Source organism: Mirounga angustirostris, unplaced genomic scaffold (assembly GCF_029215605.1).
Source record: "Mirounga angustirostris isolate CCGP_5_RB_7025 unplaced genomic scaffold, mMirAng1.0.hap1 SCAF_14, whole genome shotgun sequence".
Classification (NCBI taxonomy): Eukaryota; Metazoa; Chordata; class Mammalia; order Carnivora; family Phocidae; genus Mirounga; species Mirounga angustirostris.
In genome coordinates, this window is record NW_026991722.1 from 52,044,254 (window position 1) to 52,071,016 (window position 26,763).

At 37.3% G+C, this 26,763-nt stretch overlaps 1 protein-coding gene across 2 annotated transcripts in view; it reads left to right on the top strand.

The window, feature by feature from the left end:
* The window catches only part of SMCHD1 (structural maintenance of chromosomes flexible hinge domain containing 1), a 139,266-nt gene that overhangs the window by 6,972 nt on the left and 105,531 nt on the right, over window positions 1-26,763 (top strand). Inside the window, exons 2-5 of one of the 2 annotated variants that reach the window (XM_064577866.1) lie at window positions 1,771-1,846; window positions 2,952-3,113; window positions 7,781-7,863; window positions 8,509-8,639. In XM_064577866.1, coding sequence (XP_064433936.1) covers window positions 1,771-1,846; window positions 2,952-3,113; window positions 7,781-7,863; window positions 8,509-8,639 — 452 coding nt within the window. Of the gene's footprint in view, window positions 1-1,770; window positions 1,847-2,951; window positions 3,114-6,864; window positions 7,692-7,780; window positions 7,864-8,508; window positions 8,640-26,763 lie in introns of those variants that run through there. The other variant, XM_064577867.1, reaches the window with a different exon arrangement.

A 26,763-nucleotide genomic window follows, 5' to 3' on the forward strand; every position in this document is an offset into this window, starting at 1 on the left:
AAATGTTGAATTTGGTTTTTTTATGTGTCTTAATTCTTTTAAAATTGAGAGCATTTAAGCAAAACCCTCTTTTCCAGTCTCTTTATTTTTCCTGACATTGGCTTGTTGAAGAAATCAAGTAGGTTTTTGTTTTTTTTTTAAGATTTTATTTATTTATATGACAGAGGACAGTGAGAGAGGGAACACAAGCAGGGGGATGGGAGAGGGAGAAGCAGACTTCCTGCTGAACAGGGAGCCCGATGCGGGGCTCGATCCCAGAACCCTGGGATCATGACCTGAGCCAAAGGCAGATGCTTAACGACTGGGCCACCCAGGCGCCCCTAGGTTTTTCTTTAATATTGCACATTCTGGATTGTCTTTGCTCCTTTATGGTGTAACTTGTTCTAGCTCCATATAGCCTGTAAACAAGTTATTTTTAAAGGTTTATAAACAAAATTTAGGTTCAACTTCTTTGAGGTATGGAGGCAAAGAATACTTCATAGGTGGTGCTGGTATTTTATGTCCTATCATATCAAGAAGCATGTAATAAATAGATATTTCTCCCACCCTTAGCAATGCTAAGGTCATATTAGTGGGATTCTGGTAGTTTCAGCTGGATTCCTTCATAATAAAAGTTTGAGCTGATGGTTCATCTATTGATGGTGGTACTCTGATTGCCATTCCTCTTACTTTTATTAGCTAGAGTTCTCTAAAGAACAGCTTTGCCTCATCAAAGTAGAACCATTTGGTTACCTCTAACTGTAGTTGGTACAAAAAAGCAGGATAAATGCTTTATTCTTTCTCTTCAATTAGTGTTCAGAGTTAGGAGTTGGTGCCTTAATTAGTTTCAGTGGGAACCAATAAGGTTTAGTATAGCTATTGAAGATTCAGGTATCATTAGTCTAGATTTCTTTTAGTTGTCTTTGGTGGTAAGGCTGGTCTAAGATTAGTCCATCATTACCTGAAGCAGAAGTTGGTCTTTTCACTTACCTGTACATTGTTGTTTAATTTTAGAAAGAGTGTATGTCTTTTAAAGATCTATAAAATTTTAATGAAAACGTTAACTCTTTTCTAATTCTCATTTTTTGATTAGTTGTAAAATTTCAGTTTTTTTGTGTTCATTGGACATTCATTTGTATTTTCTCCTTTTGATCATCACTTTTTGCTCTTTCTCTTTGTTGATCTTCATCTTGTTTTATGAAGGCTTTTTGTTTTCTAAGGATGCTAACTCTGTATCCTGTTGCAATTCCCTTTCATAATTTATAATTTGCCTTAATTTTTAAGAGTTACTCTGTTGGAAGGGGTCATAACAGATAAAAAATTCTTTAATACAGAAAATCCTGCATAGCATGGCTGTCCTTATCTTAGTGTTATAAAATATTATTTTGTTTTTACATATTTAAATATTTAATCTATATGAACAGAAGTGTTAATGATTTGCTCCAAATAAGTTTACTTATGTATTGATGTGAAATAGCATGCCTTTGGCCTAGGAGGTCCTGTTCATATTAAAACCTTTTAGAAAATGTTCCACCTAATCATCATGTTCTTAGGTGGCTTATATGCAAGTAGCAGAAAAGACAACCTTGTTAAGCAAATGGGTAATTAATAGAGTTGTGCTTAATTATGCAAAGAAAAAATTTTAAAGTATCGAGACTTAGATTTTTTAGGTAAGTGTAGTAATTGTTATAAAATTATGATATACTATCAATATTTGCATTCTTATAAACTTGAATGGCATATTTATTTCCTTTGTGTAATAATTGATTTTATTCCTATTATTTTGGATAGACACTTGGCATTTCACCTGAAGAGAAATTTGTTATTACAACAACAAGTAGGAAAGAAATTACCTGTGATAATTTTGGTAAGCAGTGTTTAATTGATGCCTTTATATTTAATATGTTCTAGTACCTCATAGGGCAGTAACTATTTCCTTATACAGATAAGTATCTAAAACTATTGACAATTTTGGTTACTTTCTTGGGATGGAGGGGGAAATATGTGTGCAGTTTGTGCAGAGAGCATGTTTTTTTTCTTTTTTCTTTTTTTTAAGATTTATTTATTTATTTTAGAGAGTTCACAAGTTCAGGTGGGGGGAGGAGAGAATCTCCAGCAGACTTTCCACAGAGTGCATAGAGCCTGACTTGGGGCTCGATCTCACCACCCTGAGATCGTGACCTGAGCTGAAATCAAGTCAGATGCTTAACAGACTGAGCCACCCAGGTGCCCCGAGGTCATATTTTTATTTTTATTTTTATTTATTTATTTATTTTTTAAAGATTTATTTATTTATTTGAGAGAGCGAGAATGAGAGAGAGAGAGTACATGAGAGGGGGTAGGGTTAGAGGGAGAAGCAGGCTCCTTGCTGAGCAGGGAGCCCGATGCGGGACTCGATCCAGGGACTCCAGGATCATGACCTGAGCCGAGGGCAGTCGCTTAACCAACCGAGCCACCCAGGCGCCCCTGAGGTCATATTTTTAAAACAAGATTATAGAAATGTAGTTATCAGTTACGGCTGCAGAAGATGAGATGTTGTGCATCACCTGGACACATTTTTTTTACGTGGGCCCTCAAGAAGTTGATTCTCAGGAACTTGGATTCTTCCATTATATTTTTTTATCTAATTAGATTCCAGGACATTGCAGGTTTTCATGCATGATTCCTTTTGAGTTTAATCCTACTTCTCCGTTCATGTTAACGCCACTCTAATGCAGTTCCTCATCTGATTTCCTGTGATAGTTTAACTTGTTAAGAATTGAGTGTTTCAGGTGAGTGGAAGTATTTGGGCCTGTTCCACTGTACTATCCTTAATAAAACACAACTGAATTTATAGATAGATCCATTGTTCTAGGGTTTGCCTGTATCATCTTTAAAGATATCTTATAGATACAATTTGCATATTTAAAATTATAAATCCATTGTGTTTCTGATGCTAGTGTAGTGCTTAAGATATTACTTCTTAATTACAGATGACACTGTTAAAGATGGAGTCACTCTATACCTGCTACAGTCAGTCAATCAGTTACTACTAACAGCTACAAAAGAACGAATTGACTTCCTACCTCACTATGACACACTGGTTAAAAGTGGCATGTATGAATATTACGCAAGTGAAGGACAAAATCCTTTGCGTAAGTATTACATTTATACTAATTTCGACAAACTATTACTCTCTTTTATCCCTTGACCACATGTTATATTCCTTCACTGTTTAAAAATTCTTTCTACTTTAATTAGAAGATTATGACCAGTCATTGTGAACTTCCTTACTTCAGCCTCTTCATCACAATGTTTCTTTTTCTATCTAAGTCATCTTCAGAGTAAAGATACCTCTCCTTTAAAACTAATCTATTATAATTCATTGCATTTTAACTCATAAGAAATGTACCTACCTATCTTTCCATCTCCTGTGTACTCTGATCTATTCTTCCTGGCCTCCTGTAGATGTCTCCCAGTTGAGAAAATATTTTTCTTACCTTGCAAATTTGTATAGCTGAACTACACAAGTAAGTGGTTTGTGTTCTGGTCTCCATTTCTTTATTATTTCTTTCCACCTTTACTTCTCATAAGTTTTTATCCTACCTTTGGACTGTTTGCTAGTGATCTTTACAAATAACTTGATTTAGAGAGTCTTTTCTATTTTTTTTTGAAGATTTTATTTATTTGGCACACAGAGAGAGATAGAGCACAAGCAGGGGGAACGGCAGGCAGGCAGAGGGAGAGGGAGAAGCAGGCTCTCCGGCGAGCAAGGAGCCCGATGTGTGGCTCGATCCCAGGACCATGGGATCATGACCTGAGCCGAAGGCAGCCGCTTAACCAGCTGAGCCACCCAGGCGCCCCTTAGAGAGTCTTTTCTGTCTGGACCCTGCCAAAGTGTTTAATACTACTTAGATGTTCATTATAAACTTCCTTACTAAAAATATTTTTTCTTAACGGTGTATGCATTATAGTTGGTAGGAAATTAGAAGACGTAGATAAGCAGAAAGGACATAAAGAACATCATATCTCTTCCAGCTAGATAGGACCACCACTTATACTTTGGTATTTATCATTTCAGACCTTTTTATATATTTTTTCTTTTTTATTGGTTTTATGTGGAGCATACTTCTTTAACTTACTTTTTTGTTTAAAATAAAATGAACATCTTTAGTCCATGTGTATTTGTTTTTAGTGTTTACATAGTATTTATATAACAAATTTCTTTTAACAATGTTCTTTTAGACATTTGTTTTCAGTCTTTTTTATTGTTACACATGACTGAATATTCTTTTGTCTAAATCGTTGTATACATCCTCACCATAAGACTAGTGGTATTATTATCAGCTGCTGTGCCAGGCACCATGCCAAGTTCTTTATGAACATTATCTCATTTAATCCTTAATCCAATGTGGTAAATAATGTTACTAATGACCCTACTTTGCAGAAGAAACTTGAGGCTAAGAGATTTTAGGTAGCTTGACAAAGTCCACCCTGGTAGTTAAGGGTTGGGGCCAGGATTTGAACCCTAGCAGAGGAATTATGGAGCTTGAACTCCTAACCAGTCTACTTATTACCTCTGATATTGTTCCTTATACACAAGAAAGCTCCTATCTTATTTCTCTCATCTTAAAAACATCATACTCTTCTTTCACCAGCTTTTTGCTCCTGTTTACAGCAAAACTCCTCCAAAGAGTTGACTGTATTTACTAACAGCAGTGGTGCTCCTTTTCCCATTCTCTCTTATTCATTCTCTTGTACTTACTCTTTGAGGGTCACCGGTGGCTAAATCCAGTGATCAGCTTTCAGTTCCCTTTTACTCAAGGTATTGACACAATTTATCACTTTTCTTCCTTGATAAAATAATCTTCACTTGGCTTTTGAGAAACCATACTCCGGTTTTGTCTCTACCTCACTGGCTGCCTTCTTTCTGCTCTTCTCTTCCCATCTTTTTCTTTTTTTTTTTAATTGAGTTATAATTGACCTCCCTTCTCAACCTTCTTAATATTGAAGTGCCTCACAGCTTAGTCCTTGGTCCCTTATCTTCTCTTACTTCCTCAGTGATCTTGTCCAATGTCATGGTTCTAAATACCATTGTTACGGCAGTGACTCTTCAATGGAGGTGGTAGAGATGGTAATTTTTTTTTTTTTTTAAAGAATTTATTTATCCACTTAGAGTGTGTGAGTGGGGGAAGGGGCAGAGGGTAAGAGAGCGAGAGAGAATCTCAAGCAGACTCCACGCTCACCATGGAGCCAGACACGAGGCTTATCTCATGACCCTGAGATCATGACATCAGCCAAAATAAAAAATCAGGTGCTTAACTGAGTCATCTAGGTGCCCCAGAAGTAATTTTTAGTCAAATATTGAAAATAATGCCAGACTTACCGCCTGAATTCCAATTTTGTCTGTCCAACTGCCGTGTGGTATCTCCACTCGCATATCTTAAGATGGGAACCCTAAGCTGTTCACTGAATCCTAACTACACATAATTTTCCCAAATTGATTATTGCTCTGTTCTTTCAGTTGCTTAGGCCAAAAATCAAATTGATTCTTTTTTGTCTCACACCTTTCAGTTTGTAAGAAAAACCGATTGGCACTATCTTCAGTATTTATATAGAAATGACCATTTCTTACCACGTCTGTTAATAAAACCTGATCTTGAGGAATCATCACCTAGATTATATAGTGGACTCTTAATTTATCTCTCTTTTCTTGCCTGTCCACATAAGGTTTGAGAAGTCAGATGTTCACTTTTCTACTGAAAACACTGATGGCTCCCCGTTTCACTGAGAATAAAAGCCGAAGTCTTTATAATTATATGGCCTTTGTAGCTCTGCTTTGCTTGCTCTCTGCCTTTGTTTCTGCAACTCTTCCTTTTTGCTTTTTCACTCCAATACCAGCTGTATACTCAGCTTAGGGTCCTCTGCCTCTTTGCCCAGATAGCCCCTGTCTCATTCCCTCACCTCTTTCAAGTCTTGTTTATCTGTTACCTTCTCAACAGAAATTAACCTTGATCACCCTATTTAAGATTGCAACTGTGTTCCCTCTGTGACTTTACTGTTATTTGATCTCTTTTTTTCTGCTCTTTCTTTTCTCCATCACATCTACCACTGTCTAACATGCTAAGGAATTGTTGATTATGATTATATTTCATTTTCCATCTTTCTCATCATTTTTCCATCTTTCTAACTAGAATGTTAACTCCACAAGAATAGGACTCTTATCTGTTTTGTTCTGTTCCTGGAATAATGCCTGAAAATAGTAAGTGTTTAAATATTTGCATATTGAATGAATCTTTACTTCTTTCTCTGGGGATAGATTTCTAAATGTGTAATCATGGAGTCAGTAAGTACATTCATTTTTAAGACTTTTGATATATGTTGATTACCTTCCAGATTGGTTGTACTAGTTTTCATTCCTGCTGTCATTGCATGAACAAGCAGAAAATCTCCCTGTTTAAGCTCTTGCTTTGATTACTGTGATTTTAGTACATTCCTAGGTCTTTCCCTGCTTTTGTTTCATTTGCCATTAGTGCTGCTTTTGGTTATTCTTAACCAAATGGTGGATATCTCTTCAAGTCATGCTACTTTTTTTTTTTTTTATACTTTTCTCTTAATGAGGTGATCCAAATCTTAACTATTCTATCAGTGAAGCAGAAATCCTTACCTCTGGCTGTTTGTATCCTCTGAAGCCTGGTATCTCTTCTCGCTCCCTATGAACACCTCTACTCATTGAGCTTTGATAGAGTGGTAGGGCATCGCATCGAAAACAGAGTGTTTTCTTTCTTCCCCTCTAAATTTTCCCTTTATGAGAAATATGACTATCCTATTTGGTCAAAGACTCAAAACCATCTTGGATTGATTTCTTTCTTTTTTGTAATTTTATATCTAAGCAGATACCAAATTCTAATCATTTCTTCCCTCCAAATTTCTCTTACCTCTTTTTTGCCTCCCATTTCCTACAGTGTTCCTTCTCTGTTTTCTAGACTTAATACCATTGGCCAGATCCTTATATCCGATTTGTGGTAACTTCTTTCTAGTTTATAAACATGGCCATCCTGTTGGTGTTCAGAGTGTGGAATGCTTGCTGGGGTGCTACTCTGTGGATTAATTACAGTGTTAGTTGGGTTGCACTTCAGTGGTAGTAAGAGACATAAATTTGGTGTGTTCCCCTTTTTTAATTAAGGAAATAAAAGCGGGAAATAGTTTGAGTAGTGACCTTGAAGAAAGAATGCTCGTTAATAATACTGAGCCAGTGATAAGTTGAATATCAAGTTGGTCATGTAGTAGGAAATAATTAGCAGTTCTGTGTCAGTTAGACACGTTCTGCCATTTGATAAGTTGCTGTTAATCATAAGATTTCTATATCTAAATATTCTTAATAGACCTTTTATAGTTGCTTTATATTTGCAACCCGCGCCCCGTCTCTAAATGTGTTTACTTTTGACTTGTGCATGATGTATTACATACCATAAACTAGTGTTTGATTTTATGGTTATGGTCTTCTGTTTGTCTCCTATGTCTGTATGTCTGTCTTTAGATTATAAACTCCTTGAAGCCAGGAATCATGGCTGGCTGATTCATGCCGTATAGTGCCTAACAAGTACTGGTTGATGACTGCTTTTTAATGCTGGTGGTGATTGGTGATGATGCCTTTATTATGTATTATTATCATTAGGATCAGGATAATACTTTAATTCTAGCTCTTTGGAAAATAAAAGTGATGGCTTAAGGTACTTCAGAGTTTCTTCTACTTTGAACTTTTAAATGAAGTATTTGGGAGGGAAAAGTTAAGCAGTAATGTCTTCTCATTCTCTTCCAGCATTTGCTCTTGCAGAATTAATTGACAATTCATTGTCTGCTACGTCTAGAAACACTGGTATTAGAAGAATACAGATCAAATTGGTAAGAAAATAATACTATAAAGAAATTTAACTTTTCCCGTTATAAAAATATTACAAGTTCATTGTAGAAAAATTAGAAAATAAAGATAAACTAAAAGTAGAAATAATTATCTGATGTCTCTTCATTGTTAAAATTTTTATGTGCTCTTTTTTCTATGCATATATGTATACCTGTATGTGTGATCATAGTGTACATTTTGTTTTTTTGTGATCTTCTACTTTCCCTTGACAGTACATTGTAGCCATTTGCCGTATCACGAATATTCTGCAGTATAATGTTCCATTGCTACTATTTCACTTATTGGTTATATTATAAATTAGGTAGTCTATTAACTGAAGATTTAGATTTTTTTCTATATTTTTGCCATTGTAAATAATGCTGGCATGAACATCCTTATAGGTCTTTACATGTCTCTAGTTAGTTCCTTAAGCTAAATTCTGAGAAATGGAATTTCTGGATTAAAGGACATGAAGAATTCTAAGGCCTTTTTGATTTATACAGCTGACCTTACCTTTTAATAAGTTGTAATACATTTACACTTCTACCAGCAGTGTATGAGTGAGCCCATTTAAATTCTTTAATGTTTAACTTTTTATATTTTTATATTGATTTGACTTTTCCTGTCTTTTTGAACTTATTTCATAGCTTTTTGATGAAACACAAGGAAAACCTGCCGTTGCAGTGATAGATAATGGAAGAGGAATGACCTCTAAACAGCTTAACAACTGGGCCGTGTATAGGTTGTCAAAATTTACAAGGCAAGGTGACTTTGAAAGGTTAGAAAACCTTATTCACTTTTTTGATGGGTAGCTGGGAATTTTAATAAGGATAAGAACTCTAATAGTTCTTTAGTTATACATGGTACATTGGAGCTTTTGACATTATCAGTGTGTATGTTATCAGCATATATACTTAGATTTTTTTATATAATTTTTTATTATCAATGCTTAGAAATAGTGAAAACTACATAACATTAAGCCCTTCCACTGCAGAATTCTTTTTGCATTTTCTAAGATATGTAGGAGTTATTACGATGTCTTAAATACTTTGGAACTTCCCCCTTTCCTTACTAAAGTTTGATGAGAGCTGTGTGGCCTCTAAAGCAGTAGAATGGTTTTATTTACTTATTTTTTAAAGCTTTTATGTATTTGAGAGAGGGGGAGAGAGAGCATGAGTGGGGTGAGGGGCAGAGGGAGAAGTAGGCTCTCCGCTGAGCAGGAAGCCCGATGTGGGGCTCGATCCCAGGACCCCGGGATCATGACCTGAGCCAAAGGCAGATGCTTAACTGACTGAGCCACCCAGGCGCCCCAGGAGGATGGTTTTAAACTAAGCTTTAGCAATCACCTGATGACACTTGCAAAGCATCTAATGAACCACATTTGTTCTGTTGAGCTCATTGTTGCTCTGCTTTCAGGGCTCTGCTTTTTCTTTTTTCTTTTTCTTTTTTTTTTTTTTTAAAGATTTTATTTATTTGAGGGGCACATGGGTGGCTCAGTTAAGCATCTGCCTTCGGCTTAGGTCATGATCTCGGGGTCCTGGGATCAAGCCTTGCATCATGCTCCCTGCTCAGCAGGGAGTCTGCTTCTCCCTCTCCTTCTGCCCCTCCCCTTGCTTGTGCTCTCTCTCTCTCAAATAAATAAACAAAAATCTTTAAAAAAAAGAAAAGATTTTATTTATTTGAGAGAGAGAGTAGAGGGGAGGAGCAGAGGGAGAGGGACAAGCTGACTCCCTCCTGAGTGCAGAGCCTGACACAGGGCTTGATCCCATAACCCTGAGACTGACCTGAGCCAAAGTCAAGAGTTGGGCACTCAACTGACTGAGACACCCAGACGCTCATCGGGGCTCTGCTTTATAAAATATTCATAGCTGTTAGGGAATAGAGTCTAGTCAGGAGTTTTGTATCAGAATATGCTTGTAGAAATACTCTGAATGAGAATGCCGTAGGGGAAACAAAATATAGTAGAAATTGTCAGGGATATAAAGGTTTAAGTCTTTGGGATATTAACTGAATTCTACTTAGAGCTATGACCCACAAGTCTTTTGCTCTTTTTAGCTATGTCGTGTACTTCAGGTAACATACTTGGGAAGAATCTGTTGGTATTCTTATTAAGTAATACTTGTTCATGTCCTGGTTTGCTCTTTGTTACATCAAGGAGATTCACCCAAATTTAAGAATTTTAACAATGTTAAAAACTAATATAGTTAGCCCATTTGCCTTTCTGAAATTTCAGCACCTGCAGAATTTTTATCACATTTGTAAAGACAGTGTCATGGTGAGAGGCAATATAATGAAGAAGGGCTCTGAAATCATTTGGCCTGGTTTGAATCTAGCCTTAATTAGTTGTATGACATTCGTCAAGGTATTTTGCTTCTCTGAGTTTCAGTTTACATATCTGTAAAATGTGGATAAATACCTCATAAGGTTTTGTGAGAACCAAATGAGTTAGTACATTGTGTAAAATCCTCAGGAAAGAGTCTGGCCTATAGTAAGCAATCAGTAAATATAAGCTATATAAGCTATCATTTTAGTTGCTACTTTCTTATTCTTAGCCTCAGACTTTTCTACAGCCGTTCTTTTTCATTATATTCACGAGTACATGCCACTTCAAGGATTTATAAAATATCCACAGAGAAGGCAAAGAACACTGTTTTTTATAGCCTAAGGATAGAATTTAGCATGCAATAGAACTGTTAGGTGGTAGATTGCCAAAAAGATTAGAAAAAATTTATTTAAATCAAATGGAAGAGAAGGAAGTAGAATCTATAGTGTTAGAGTAAATCTTAACTGTATTCATGGAACATGGACTCTGATTTTTCTCTAGGTCTTAGCACAACATAAACTTTTAAACTTAAATGTTAGGGAAATTTTGTTTGATTTTTGATAAAAAGGTACCTGTTGTTGGCTTTTGTCCTAGGTTTTTAGGTATTACATTAGTAAAACCATCAGCTGTTGTAGCTATTTTATACTCATACCATCTTTGAGTCTAGTATCAGTCCCTTGACCTACCCACTCTGATTTCTGTTAACTTCAGATGTTCCCCCTCACTCCCCTAGCTTCTCCTGTAGAAAAAATTATCAGCTGCTTTATTGTTTCCAGTTAAGTTTTTACTGGATACAAGGGTGGATGTCATAGGATACAGGCTATGGAAGAAAAGGAGGACAGCCTAAAAGTAGAAAACAGCTGACTCTCTTGGCCCATCTCTTATGTTGTAGAGAGAAAAACAAGTAAACACAAAAAAATTTGTAAGTATAGATTACTGCTGTTAAGAAAATATCAGGTAGTATGTTAGAACCTGATGATGGGCAGCTCTTAAGGTAGATGAGGGCCTCTTTGAGTTTGCATTTAAGTTGAGGTTTGAATGATTAGAAGAAAACAGCCGATCGGAGATCTGGGGGAAGAGTACTCCAAGTAGAAAGAACACCAGCAAAGACACACTGAAATTATGATCAGCTTGTTTTGTTTGGGACAGTGGAAGGAGACAAGTGTGGTATAGGAAGGGGAGAATAGAGGGAGATGAAGTGAGAGTTTTGATTTGCCAGTATTCTTTATAACTCTCACCTTGGTACTACCCTTCTTCCTACCCTTTTTATTTTGAAAAAGTTAAACAAGTTGAAAGAGCAATATTAGCAAGCATGCATCCTTCACCTAGATTGATTAGTTAACATTTTGTCACATTTGTTATCTTCTCTTTAGATGCATGTACACATTCTCTTCCTAATCATTTGAAAGTAAGTTAACATTCTTTATGACATTTTACTACCAAATACTGTAGCATGTATCTCCTTCACAAGGACATTCTCATAACCATAATACTACTGTCACACCCAAGAAATTTATCATTGATTCAAAATATATAATGTCCACATTCAGGTTTTTCCCCATTTGTCATGTCTCTCTGGATTCCTTTAGTCTACAATAATGTGTCACATTTGTGTCTTTAATGATAATGTTTTTTTGTGGAGATCACGCTAGTTACAGAAAGGTCCACAACCTGGATCTGAATGTTTCCTCAGCACTGTTCTTTTCCTCAACATTTTATGAACATTTTGAACTTACAGGAAAGTTGAAGTTCTACCGTGAAAACCCAGATACTCATACCTGCTTTCTACCATTGACCATTGCTTTCCCACATATCTATCTATCCTACTAATCTTCAGTTCAGGTTTTTTTTTTTTTTAATTCAAAAGAAAGTACAGATATCTGTAAACTTTCTCCTAATGCTTAAAGCATTGATACCATTATCTTTGTTGTTGTTGTTGTTTTGAGGTAAAATTTACCACAGTGAAATGCTCACATCTGTCATAAGCTAATCTTCTTTGAATTTATTTTTTATGGACATAAAATTCATATACCATAAAATTCACCATATTAAAATGTACAGTTCAGTAGCTTTGAATATAGTCATAAGGTTGTGCAGCCATCACCACTGATTGCAGAACATTTTCATCACTCCAATAGAAACCTTTACCCACTGTAGTTATTTCTGTGTCCCCTCGCCCTCTTCCTCACTTACTAATCACTAATATACTTTAAATAGTTGTTAGTCTAATTTTTAGTTGTTTTTCTAGAGATTAGAAATTAACCTCTTACAATCCAGTTTGGATTAATGCCAGTTTACTGTAAGTAATATACAAAAACTTTGCTCCTGTGTGGTTTCATTCCCCTCCCACTCCTTCATTTTATTATTTTTATATAAATGACATCTTTATACATTGTAACTGCATCAACATAGTTTTATAGTTACGGCTTTATGCAGTTTTAAATCAGAAGAATTGTAAAAAGGATGGTCTTTAGTAACTATTTTGGGCACATCTAACAACAGATTCCTTCAGTTTTTGTTTATCTGGGAATGTCTTAACCTTATCTCCTTCATTTTTGAAGGTTGATAGGTTTTTTTCTTTTTTAACACTTTGAATAGGTTAGCCTACTGCCTCTGGTTCCACGGTTTCTGATGAAGAATCAGCTGTTAATCTTTCTGAGTATCCCTTGTGTGTGACTAATCTCTTCTGTCTGTCTGCCTTCAAGATTCTTTTTTTTTTTTTTTTAAAGATTTTTTTTTTTATTTATTTGACACAGAGAGATACAGCGAGAGAGGGAACACAAGCAGCAGGAGTGGGAGAGGGAGAAGCAGGCTTCCTGCCGAGCAGGGAGCCCGATGTGGGGCTCGATCCCAGGACCCTGGGTCCATGACCTGAGCCGAAGGCAGACGCTTAACGACTGAGCCACCCAGGCGCCCCCAAGATTCTTTTTGTCTGGCTTTTAATAGTTTGATACTGATGTGTCTAGGTTTGGGTCTTTTTGAGTTCATTCTACTTGGTGGGTGAACTTTTTGGATTTGTAGATTGTTTTTCATCACATTTGGGGAAGTTTTTGGCTATTTCTTCAAATAATCTTTATCTTCTCTCCTTCTATGGCTCCTATTCATATACTGATATGCTTAATGGTGTCCTGTAGGACTCTGAGGTTCTGTTCATTTTTCTTCATTCTTTTTTCTTTTTGTTCCTCAGACTGAGTACTTTCAATTGACCTGCTTTTTAAGTTCACTGATTCTTTCTTCTGCCAAATCAGATCTACTCATGAGCCACTTAACTGAATTTTTCCTTTCAGTTATTGTTTCTTTAAATTGCAGAACTTTCATTTGGTTCTTTTTTTTTTTTTTTATTCTATCTCTTGTGCTCTATTTAATGAAACACTGTTCTCATACTTCATTATTTACTTCATGATTTCTGTTCATTGAACACATTATAAAATACCTGATTTAAATTTTTGTCTAGTAAGTCCAGTGTCTGGGCTTTCTCTGAGACAATTTATACTTACTGCTATTTTTCCTGTGTGTGGGCTGTACTTTAATATTTTTGTCATGGCTCATTTTTTGTTGTTGTTGAGAATAAGACAGTTTATATAGTGTGGCAGCTCTGGGAATCAGATTCATCCCTCTACCCAGGGCTTGTTTGTTGCTTCTGTTTTTTGTTGTTGTGTACTTACCCCTCTAAACTAATTTTGTAACATCAGTATTTTTTTTTAAGATTTTTTTTTATTAGAGAAAGCATGCATGAGTGGGGGAGGGGCAGAATGAGAGGGAGAAGCAGACTGGGAGCTTGATGTGGGGCTTGATCTCAGGACCCTGGGATCATGACCTGAGCTGAAGGCAGACACTTAACCAACTGAGCCATCCAGGCACTCCTGTAGCATCTGTATTCTTTATCTTGTGTTGCACTGAAATCTCTGTGTAGCTTAGTGGTCAGGTAATGATTGGACATTTCCCTAAATGTCTGGAGCCATTAAGTCTTCCCAGCTTTGTCAAGGGATGCATATCTGTTTCCATATTGGAGTATGTTTTTAATGTTCTGGCAGGAAGTTTACAACTCTGCCTTAGTCTTCATTTCTTGCTTGCACAGAACCTCAAAGTCAGCCAGAAATGAGAGATTAGGGCCTTTGAATGCTTTCTTGAGCATGTATATAGTCCTGCATGTGAGTGTGACCTTTTCTATTCTCATGAATATGCTGCAGCTTTTATTTTATTTTTATTCTTTTAAGTTCAATTAGCCAACATATAGTACATCATTAGTTTCACATGTAGTGTTCAGTAATTTGTCAGTTGCATATAATGCCCAGTGATCATCACATCACGTGCCCTCCTTAATGCCCATCACACAATTACCCCATTCCTCCCACCCCCTTCACTCCAACAACCCTCAGTTTCCTATAGTTAAGAGTCTCCCATGGTTTTTCTCCCTCTCTGATGACTTCCCTTTCAGTTTTCCCTCCCTTCCCCTGTGATTTTCTGCACTGTTTCTTACATTCCACATATGAGTGAAACCATATGAGAATTGTCTTTGATTGACTTATTTCGCTCAGCATAATACCCTCCAGTTCCATCCACCTCGATGTAAATGGTAAGTGGTCATCCTTTCTAATGGCTGAGTAATATTCCATTGTATATATGTACCACATCTTCTTTATTCACTTATCTGTCAATGGAAATCTCGGCTCTTTCCACAGTTTGGCTATTGTGGACATAGCTGCTGTGAACATTGGGGTACAGGTGCCCCTTTGGATCACTACATTTGTATCTTTGGGGTAAATATCTAGTAGTGCAATTGCTGGGTTGTAGGGTAGCTCTATTTTTAACTTCTTGAGGAACCTCCATACTGTTTTCCAGAGTGGCTGCATTCCCACCAACTGTGTAGGAGGGTTCCCTTTCTCCACGCCCTTGTCAACATGTATTGTTTCCTGAGTTGTTAATTTTAGCCATTCTGACTGGTGTGAGGTGGTATCTCATTGTGGGGTTTTTTTGGTTTTTTTAAGATTTTATTTATTTGTCAGAGCGAGTGAGCACAAGCATGGCAGAGGGAGAAGCAGTCTCCCTGCTGAGCAAGGAGCCCAATGCAGGACTTGATCCCAGGACACTGGGATCATGACCTGAGCTGAAGGCAGACGCTTAACCGACTGAGTCACCCAGGCGCCCCTGTGTGTTCTGTAGTTTATTTAGAGTACAGATCCTTTACCTCTTTGGTTAGGTTTATTCCTAGGTATTTTATGGGTTTTGGTGCAGTTGTAAATGGGATCAATACCTTAATTTCTCTTTCTTCTGTCTCTTTGTTAGTATATAGAAGTGTAACTGATTCCTGTGCATTGATTTTATATACTGCCACATTGCTGAATTCCTGTATGAGTTCTAGCAATTTGGGGGTGGAGTCTTCTGGGGTTTTTTCCACATCAAGTATGTCATCTGTGAAGAGAGAGAGTTTGACGATTTCTTTGCCAATTTGAATGCCATTTATTTCTTTTTGTTGTCTGACTGCTGAGGCTAGGACTTTCAGTACTATGTTGAACAACAGTGGTGAGAGAGGGCATTGCTGTCGTGTTTCTGACCTTAGGGCGAAAGCCCAGTTTTTCCCCATTGACAACGATAATTCGTTGTGGGCTTTTTGTAGATGGCTTTTATGATATTGAGGTATGTTCCCTCTATCCCTACACTGTGGAGAGTTTTAAACAAGAAAGGATGCTGTATTTTGTCAAATGGATTTTCTGCATCAATTAAGAGGATCATATGGTTCTTGTTCTTTCTTTTATTAATGTGATCTATCATGCTGATTGATTTGCGAATATTGAACCCCCCTTGAAGCCCAGGAATAAATCCCACTTGGTAGTGGTGAATAATCCTTTTAATGTACTGTTGGATCCTATTGGCTAGTATCTTGTTGAGAATTTTGGCATCCATGTTCATCAGGGATATTGGTCTGTAATTCTCCTTTTTGATGGGACCTTTGTCTGGTTTGGGGATCGAGGTAATGCTCTCTTCATAGAATGAGTTTGGAAGTTTTCCTTCCATTTCCTTTTTTTTTTTTTTTTAAAGATTTTATTTATTTATTTGGCAGAGAGAGACACAGTGAGAGAGGGAACACAAGCAGGGGGAGTGGGAGAGGGAGAAGCAGGCTTCCCGCGGAGCAGGGAGCCTGATGCGTGGCTCTATCCCAGGACCCTGGGACCATGACCTGAGCCGAAGGCAGACGCTTAACGACTGAGCCACCCAGGCGCCCCCCATTTCCGTTTTTTGAAACAGCTTCAGAAGAATAGGTATTAGTTCTTTTAAATGTTTGGTAGAATTCCCCTGGGAAGCCATCTGGCCCTGGACTCTTTGTTGTTTTTTGGGAGATTTTTGATTACTGCTCTAATTTCCTTTCTGGTTATGGATCTGTTCAGGTTTTCTATTTCTTCCAGTTTCAGTTTTGGTAGTTTATATGTTTCTTGTGATTGAGTTCAAGTTTCAAAGCATTGTGGTCTGAAAATATGCAGGGAATAATCCCAGTCTTTTGGTATTGGTTGAGACCTGATTTGGGACCCAGTATGTTATCCATTCTGGAGAATATTCCATGTACACTCACAAAGAATGTGTATTCTATTACTTTAGGATGGAAGGCTCTGTATGTATCTGTGAAGTCCATCTGGTCCAGTGTGTCATTGAGAGCCCTTGTTTCCTTATTGATCTTCTGCTTAGATAATCTGTCCATTACTGTGAATGGGGTGTTGGGAGTCCCCTACTATTATTGTATTATTATCAGTGTTTCTTTTTCATCTTTTTTAAAGATTTTATTTATTTTTTGACAGAGAGAGAGAGAGAGATAGCGTAGAGGGAACACAAGCAGGGGGAGTGGGAGAGGGAGAAGTAGGCTTCCTGCTGAGCGAGGAGCCCAATGTGGAGCTCGGTCCCAAGACCCTGGGATCATGACCTGAGTTGAAGGCAGACGCTTAACGACTGAACCACCTAGGTGCCCCAGTGTGTTTCTTTAATTCGGTTATTAATTGGTTTATATAATTGGCTGCTCCCAGTTAGGAGCATAAAAATTTATATGTGTTAGATCTTCTTGTTGGATAGACCCTTTAAGCATGCTATAGTGTCCCTCTTCATCCCTTACTACAGTCTTTGGTTTAAAATCTAATTTGTCTGATATGAAGATTGCTACCCAGCTTTCTTTTGATGTCCATTATCATGATATATGGTTCTCCATCCCCTCACTGTCAATCTGGAGGTGTCTTTGGGTCTAAAATGAGTCTCTTGTAGATAGCATATGGATGGGTCTTGCTTTTTTATCCAATCTGATACTCTCTGTCTTTTGATTGGAGCATTTACCCCATTTACATTCAGAGTAATGATTGAAAGATAAGAATTTAGTGCCATTGTATTAACCTGTAAAGTCCCTGTTTCTGTAGACTGTCTGTTTCTTTCTGGTCTATGTTACTTTTGGGCTCTGTCTTCGCTTACAGGATCCCCCTTAATATTTCTTGCAGGGCTGGTTTAGTGGTCACAAAGTCTTTTAATTTCTATTTGTCCTGGAAGCTCTTTATCTCTTCTTCCATTCTGAATGACAACCTTGGTCGATAAAATATTCTTGGCTGCATGTTTTTCTCATTTAGTACCCTGAATATATCATGCCAGCCCTTTCTGGCTTGCCAGGTCTCTGTGGATAGGTCTGCTGCCAGCCTTATGTTTTTACTCTTGTAGGTTAAGGACCTCTTGTCCCAAGCTGCTTTCAAGATTTTCTTTTTATCATTGAAATTTGCAAGCTTCACTCATATGTCAGGGTGTTGATCTGTTTTTATTGATTTTTGAAAGGGGTCCTCTCTACCTTTGGACTTGAATGCCTGTTTCCTTCCCCAGATTAGGGAAGTTCCTACCTATGATTTCCTCTAATATACCTTCTGCCCTCCCTTTTCTTCTTCCTCAGGGACCCCAATAATTCTAATATTGTTTTGCTTTATGGTATTGTTGATTTCTCGAAGCCTCCCCTCATGGTTCATTTGTCATTTTTCTCTTTTTCTCAGCTTCCTTCCTTTCCATCAACTTGTCTTCTGTGTCACTTACTCTCTCTTCTGCCTGATTTACCCCAGCTGTTAGAGCATCCAGTTTAGACTGCATCTCAGTTAAAGCATTTTAAATTTCAGCCCGATTAGATTTTATTTCTGCACTAAGAGATTCTCTAGTGTCTTTATGCTTTTTTTTCAAGCCCAGCTGGTAACTTCATAATCGTTTTCCTGAATTCCATCTGTGACATTTTACTTATATATATCCATTAGATATGTGGCAGAGAGTATTACTTCTTTTTAGAAACTCCTCTTTTTCGTCATATTGCCCAAAGAAGAATAGATGAACAAGAGAACAAAATCAAATATGTCAACCATGACCCAAGCAAAATACATACTAGACAAATCCAAAGAGTTCAGAAACCAAAAAGAAAAGGAAAGGAAAGAAAAGGGAGTTGGGGAAGAGAGAATATAATCTCCCAGGTTTTTGTCCATGGTGATCCACTTGGTCCTGGGTGTATTTGATCTGTTTGTTAGAAGACACTAAATCCCAAAATTGTAAAGAAAGAAAAACTTATATGTATACAAAAATAAAATTGAATACAGTGAAAGGAAGCCAAAAAATGAAGATTATATCTATAAAATGTAAATGTGAAAAATGAAAGTTAAAAAAAGACTTAAAAACAGTTGATAAAATGAGAAACTAGTTGAATAGGAAAAAAAAATTTTATACTGAAAGATAAACGAATCATGAGAAAAAACCTCGAATTCTATATACTGTTTTCCCCTAGTGCTGGAGTTTTGCAGGCCTGTATGCTTTGTAAACTTGGTGTTCACCTGTTGTTCCAGCTGGTCTTCTGGGGGAGGGGCCTGTTGGGCTGATTCTCAGGTGTCTTTGCTTGGGTGGAGTTGTACTGCCCCTTGCCACGGGGCCTGGCTCAGTGTAAGCTGCTTCTCATTGCTCTGTGTGGCTTTTGTTTCCTGAAGGTTTTCTGTGCCTCTTGAGAGGATGAAAATAAAAATGGCCGTGTTCTACTCTAGCCCCAGAGCTGAAGGATTCTGGTCCCCCCTTTTCAGTAAACCCTCAGGGATAAGCCACCGTCGCCACGGTTCTGCCCTCTGCGGGGCCTCCTCAGGGAGAGCTGTTGCTGGGTCATGCTGCTGTGCACAGTTTATGGCAAACCAAGCTGAGAGCCCCCTTCCAGCCTTGCTGAATGAAACCAGTTTCCCTCCTCCAGTGCTTGGAAACTGCCGGCTCAGGCACCCCCATTCTTTCTGTGACCCTGGGGATCCTGAGACCACACTGTCCCACCTAGAATTCTGCCCCACTTCACCACCTGAGCACCTTTCAGGCAGGGATGTCTCTCACTGGAGCAGATTTCTAAAGGTTCCGATTTTGTGCTCTGGGGCAAATCACTTTCTGGTAGCTGGCTTATGGAGGCTCCCTCCCCCTGCCATTTATCTTCAGCTATATCCCCTCAGATTCACTTCTCTGTACTAACTACCTTGCAAAAAGTGGTTGCTTTTCTATTGGTAGAGTTTCAGCAATTCTTTTCTTATATCTGAGGTTGAATTCATAGGTGTTCAGAATGATTTGATAGTTATCTAGCTAAATTCAAGGGACCATATGAAACGAGGTCTCCTGTTCATCTGCCGTCTTTCCTCCCCTTAAGCCAGTGCTGGAGCTTTTATAAACCACTATGGACCTCTCATTCTCCAGCTTTTCCTAGTAAGTTTTTGGCCAGATTCTTATTTTCTCTTGATTGTTTTCATTGCCTTAGTCAGCTGTGATCATAAACAATTGCCACTGATTTTTTTTTTAAGATTTTATTTATTTATTTATTTGAGAGAGAGAGAGAGAGAGAGCATGAGAGGAGAGAGGGTCAGAGGGAGAAGCAGGCTCCCCGCTGAGCCAGGAGCCCGATGTGGGACTCGATCCCAGGACTCTGGGATCATGACCCGAGCCGAAGGCAGTCATTTAACTAACTGAGCCACCCAGGCGCCCCGCCACTGATTGTTTTTGACAAATGACCCACCAGAAAAAGTGGTTCACAGAGAGCAAGTTCTGAGTTAGGTCAAGTAAAGACAAAGCCTGCAGGTGGAGGTTCCTCGGGATTGGCAGAGAAATCTAATAATGACAGGGGCTTTGAGGGAACTCCAAATTCACTCCAGTGACTCCTGCCGGGGTGGCTGGTTTTCACCATGATTGCAGGGCTGTCAGTTTTCAAGGCTTCTGTGAAGCTGGTGAGAAGAAAATGGGATAGGGCAGGGCGCCTGGGTGGCTCAGTTGGTTAAGCGACTGCCTTTGGCTCAGGTCATGATCCTGGAGTCCCGGGATCGAGTCCCGCATCGGGCTCCCTGCTCGGCAGGGAGTCTGCTTCTCCCTCTGACCCTCCTCCCTCTCATGCTCTCTGTCTCTCATTCTCTCTGTCTCGAATAAATAAATAAAATCTTTAAAAAAAAAAAAAAAGAAAATGGGATAGGGCATGTTAAAACATCACAGAGCTCACTGTTCTGAGATTCAGCTGGTATCTTGAATAAATACTCCTTGGATTGTTCCAAGCCTTTGGTTAACACTTAAGAGTTCTGAAAATGTTGATTTTGACAATGTTTTCAGATGGTGTCATTGGTTTTATCAGTGAACGGGTTTTCATAGGTCCTTACTCTACCTTTATGGAAGTGCTCGCTCTCTTAACTGATTTTTGACATACACGTTCACCTGTGTTATCCAAACCTCTCAACATGTAGAACATTACATGAATCTAGAAAATGTGCTCATCATCACTTAGGCTCTGTTATAATCATTGCCTTAGAAGTTAAATTAGATACCTAGAACATAATTGTAATACTGTGTGTTCATTTAATTATTTTGTAGAAGGAAGAAGTATGACAGGTCTGCTGGGTGGTTATAATTCAGATGTATGTTGGATTAGTGCTACTTTCTGCACTTTCAACTTGCTTAGCAATTAATATTTCTGCGAATTAAGATGAGCTTTCGTTTACCTTGATATTTGTGTTATTTGAATTCAGAGAATGAGTATGTAACATTTAGACTTCCTACTTTAATTTGGTTATTTTTGTTGTGTCACACAGATTTATTCCAGAAGCTCTAATAGGGATCTGTGGCCATTTGTCAGTTTGTTGGAGGAAAGCTTTTATTGTGGGGTTATTCCCTTTGGTAGGTTTGAGACAGTGAGATATAAATATACATATGTAGTCACTCTACCCTGTTTCCTGGCAACCACTTACATTGTTTTCATTTTCTTTTACTAATTTGATTACACTTCCTGTTTCTTTTTCTTACTTTCAACACCTTTTGTGATTTGTTTCTTTTCAGATTTTGTTTCTCTCTTCTAATGGAATACTCTTATTTCAGAAAGATACAGTGTCATTTTTCATTGTATCAAGTATATGATTGAGATGTTTTTTGAAATTCTTTTGGACTGTGATGTGAATTTATTTCTGAGGCAGGTGACTTTCTAAATTCTCCAGAGGATTGCTTCTACAGTGCAAGATTTATCTTGACGTCTTAGATTATCTTCCTCTTTTCCTTACCTTCATGAGGGGTATTTATATAACCCTTGAGTGTGAGTACAGGAAATTTTCTGGACTTAATTACAGAAGTCTGAAACCTACTGGAAATTTGTATTCTCAGCCTTATTTGCCATGATAGGGTTTTTGCCTAGGTTAGGTTTGCATGGATGGTTTGGTTTGAAAGGGAGACTTACTTACTGGTGACTTTGTCCATTCCTTATCATTGAACAGAATTTCTTAGTTTTGAATATATTTAAGTATGTGTGTGTTGTTTTATCTCTGAGCTCCTCTCTCTCTAAACTTTTGTATACTTCCCATAGATGTTTTAAGATAGTATTTGGGGTCGGGTATTTTGAGCCTATTTCCTAGAAGTATTGCATAGTAATTAAAGTCTTAGAACCCATTTACTTTTTTTTTTTTTTTAATTTATTTTTAAGTTATCTCTACACCCAATTTGGAGCTTGAACACACAACCTCAAGAACAAGAGTTGTGTGGTTCAGCCAGGTGCCCTAAACCCATTTACTTCTTATTTTTCTTAATAGACACTAGGTTCATAGAATTTGATTAATTATAATTTTTGGTTTATAACAGTTCATCAATTCAGGCATTATATTTTTTAAGGTTTATTTATTGAAAAATTTAGTTAGCTGAGTAACCAGAATTTACCACCCAAACCAGTAAGTAGCACATTTTCTGTAACATACATCTGTGTGCTCCTCCCTTGTTTTCTCCCCCCATCAAAGCTAATCACTATCTTGAATTGTTTTTATTTCCTTATATTTTTTTAAGATTTTATTTATTTATTTGTCAGAGAGAAAACACACAAGCAGGGGGAGTGGCAGAGGGAGAAGCAGGCTCCTCGCTGAGCAAGAAGCCCGATGCTGGACTCTGTCCCAGTACTGTGGGATTATGACCTGAGCCAAAGGCAGACACTCAACCGACTGAACCACCCAGGCTTCCCTATTTCCCTATTTTTAAAAAATCTAATTTTGCTTATTTTCTGATGCTGCAAACGATAATCATACTATTTGTAGTTCTACAACGGCCTTGTATTTTCACTTAATATTAGGTTACTAAGATTTCAACTTTGTGTGGGTCTGTAGTTTATTTTTTTTCATAACCGTAAAATACTCTTTTGTGTATATTTAAAAGAAATCATACTATATCCATGCTCCATTCAGTGGGCATTTGGCTTCCCCTACCACATTTAGCATTATGATTAGTACTGTCTTATAAGTTGTATAATTGTGTGTGCGTGTGTGTGTGTGCTGTTATACGGTGTTATGTATGTTTGTTAGTCCAAATCTACATAAGTTCTTAGGTACCTAGAAGGGAACTTGTGGGTTGTAAAGATGAAAGTTCCAATATACAAGGTAATGTCAAATTGTTGTTGTTTTAAATTTTATTTATTTGAGAGAGAGTGGGTGAGCAAGAGAGAGTGCACGAGATGGGGTGGGGTAGGAACAGAGGGAGAGGGAGAAGCAGACTCCCTGCCGAGCAGGGAGCCCGATGTGGGGCTTGATCCTGGGACTTCAGGATCATGACCTGAGCCTAAGTCAGATGCTTAACTGACTAAGCCACCAAGGTGCCCTAGCAAATTGTTTTCTAGAGAGATTATATTTGTTTATTCATACATCCATCACTTATGAAAGTTTGGGTGTTTTTTTTAAAGTTTGAGTTTTAAAACTCACTTTGGAAGCCATTTGGGTCTGTTAAGCTTCTTGCAGAAGGAATTTTTTTAAGATATTTATTTATTTGACAGAGACATAGCGAGAGAGGGAGCACAAGCGGGGGAGTGGGAGAGGGAGAAGCAGGCTTCCTGCAGAGCAGGGAGCCTGATGCGGGGCTCGATCCCAGGACCCTGAGATCATGACCTGAGCCGAAGGCAGACCCTTAACGACTGAGCCACCCAGGCGCCCATGTATAAGGAATTTTTAACTATTACTTTGATTTTGTTCATAGAGTTATAAGAATATGCTATTACTATTGACTTAGTTTTGGTAAATTATACTTTACTTGGAGTGTTAGTCCATTTCATTAAATTTTCAAGTTTATTAGCATATAGTTGTTGGTAATGCTTTCAAAGAAACAATGTTTGCTTTGATAAATTTTTTTTTCTGGTTTCAAATTCTTTTTCTGTTTTCAAATTCTTTGATTTCCTGCTCTTTATGTCCTTGCTTTAGATTTATTTTCCTTTTTTTTTTTTTTTGTAGCATCTTGAGCTGTAGAATCTTAGACAAGTCTCAGATCAATAATCTAAGATGAATATTTTGTGCTATAAATTTTCTTTTTCTCTCATTATTTTTTTGGAGAGGGAGGTAGGGGAGGGACAGAGGGAGAGGGAGGGAAAGAGAGAGAATCTTAAGCAAGCTCCATGCCCACTTGTGGAACCTGACATAGGGCTTGATTTCACAACCCTTAGATATGACTGGAGCCCAAATCAAGAGTTAGACACTTAACCAATTGAGCCACCCAGGCGCCCCTATAAATACTCTTTTAAGAACTACTTTCACTACATCCCAAGTTTTGATAATGCTATATATTCATATTCCTACAGTTTGGTGTATTTTTTATTTCCTTTGCAACTTGTTCTTTGATCCATAGATTGTTTTAGGAATGTGTTATTCAGTTTCCAAGTGTTCTTAACATATTTTCCTCTTGTCTTTATATTGATGTTTAGTTTGGTTTTATTGTCAGAGAACATACTCTATATATACTCTTTTAAATTTGTCAAGATTTGTTTTGTGCTCCAGAATATGATCTGTTTTGGGGAATTTTCTATGTGTTCTTGAAAAGAATCTGTATTCTGCTGTTGTTGGGAGGAGTGTTCTGTAAATGTCAGTTTGATTCCATTGGTTGATGATATTATTTAGTTTTTTTATATCCTTGCTGGTTTTCTGTGTGATGGTGACTAAGATAGGGATATTGAAGTTCCCCACTTATTTGCAGGTTTGTTTATTTCTTTTTTCAGTTCTCTGGATTTTTGCTTTTTATATTTTGAACTTGTGTTATTTTGTGTATACACAGAATTTTTATGCATTCTTGGTAAGTGCATCCTTTTATCATTATGTAATAATACTCTTCTGTCCCTGGTAATTTTCTTGCTCTGAAGTGTATTTTCTGTGATACTCGTCAGCCATTCTTTTCATTCATGTTTGCCTGGTATGTCTTTTCTCATGTTTTTTTTGTTTTTTTGTTTTTTTTAAGCAGGGGGAGTGGGAGAGGGAGAAGCAGGCTTCCTGTGGAGCAGGGAGCCGGATGCAGGGCTCGATCCCAGGACTCTGGGATCACGACCCAACCTGAAGGCAGAAGCTCAACAACTGAGCCACCCAGGCGCCCCTCATCCATTTTCTTTTAACCTACTTGTATCATTATATTTGAAATGAGTTTCTTGTAAACAATATATAGTTGAGTCACTTTTTTTATGGGTCACTCTCCCAATTTTATTTAGTGTATTTGCATTATGTTTACTGTAATTATTGATATATTGGGACTTAAGTATGTCATGTTATAACTTATTTATTCCCTTTATTTTTCATTTTTCTGACCTTTGTATAGATTACTTGAACATATTTTACTATTCCATATTTTACTATTTTCTTTATAAGGTGATTTTGAGTATATATATATATATTTTTTTTTTAGCGATCACTCTAGGGAATTCTGTATATAGACAAAACATTATATTCTACTAGTGAAGATATTTTACCACTTAAAGTGAATTGAAAATGAAATATTACCAAATTATGTCAATTCCTTAACTCTCTCCCCTTTATAATTCAGGTTTTTTGTTTTTTTTTTAAGATTTTTTTCATTTATTAGCATGAGGGAGGTTGGGGCAGGGAGAGTGGGCAGACAGGGCAGAGGGAGAGGGAGAAGCAGACTCCTGGCTGAGCAAGAAACCTGATACGGCGCTTGATCCCAGGATCCTGGGATCATGACCTGAGCCAAAGGCAGATGCTTAACCAACTGAGCCACCCAGGTGCCCTATAATTTAGTTTTCTTAAGTATTACCTCTATATACATTGGGAACCACATCAAATAGTGTTATTTTGATTTCAGCAGTCTAATTTTAAAAACTCAAGAGGAGAAGTGTGGTCTATTTAATTTACCCATGTATTTGTTTTATTCTTCATATCTTGGTGATAATCTTCTATCTACTTTGTTTGATGTTAATATAGCTACTCCAGCTTTCTTTACATTAGTGTTAAGATGCTAACTCTTTTTCTAACTTTTTAACCTATTGTCACTTTATATTAGGCAGCATATAGTTATGTCTTAAAATTTCACAATCTCTGCCTTTTAATTGGGGTATTTAGACCAATTATATTTACTGCAATTATTGCTATGCTTGTTCCTGTTTTTTTTTTCTCTTATTTCAAATTGAGTATTTTGTGTGTAATTCTATTTTATTTCTTTCCTTTGTTGGATTATTAGTTGTTACTCTTGTTCTACTGATAATTTTAGGATTCAAAATATATCTTTAATTTGTCATAGTCTATCCCAAGTAATATTATTCACTTCACATACAATATTAGTACATCACAGCAATAATATCCATGCCATTTACTGTCTTGATCTTTTGTTCTTGTACATTTTACATTGATATATATTAAATATCGAACTGTATTCTGGTTTTCCTTTAAACAGGATTCCTTCCCTCTAGTTAATTGACACATTCATTACCTTACATATTTACCTTTTGTTGTTTGTTTGTTTTTGGTGAGAGCATTTTTAAGTTTTATTCTCTTAGCAGATTTCAGTTATACAGTAGAGTGTTAGTGACTAGATCTTCAGACCTTACTCATCTTATAGCTGACTTTGCATTCTTTTACAACCTCTCCCTATTTCTTGCACTCCCCAGCTTCTGTCAACCAGTATTTGTAGCTTTTTCCATTTTCTCCTCTTTCCAGTACTACACTTGTGTGAGATGTTTTCTTTTAGTCCCTCATGTCTTTATACCCACTTTGATATTTTCTGTTCCTTTTCTTTTTTTATTTCTTATGGGAAAGTTCATTGAATGTATCTTTGTGTTTTCTGATTCTTTCCAGCTATGCCA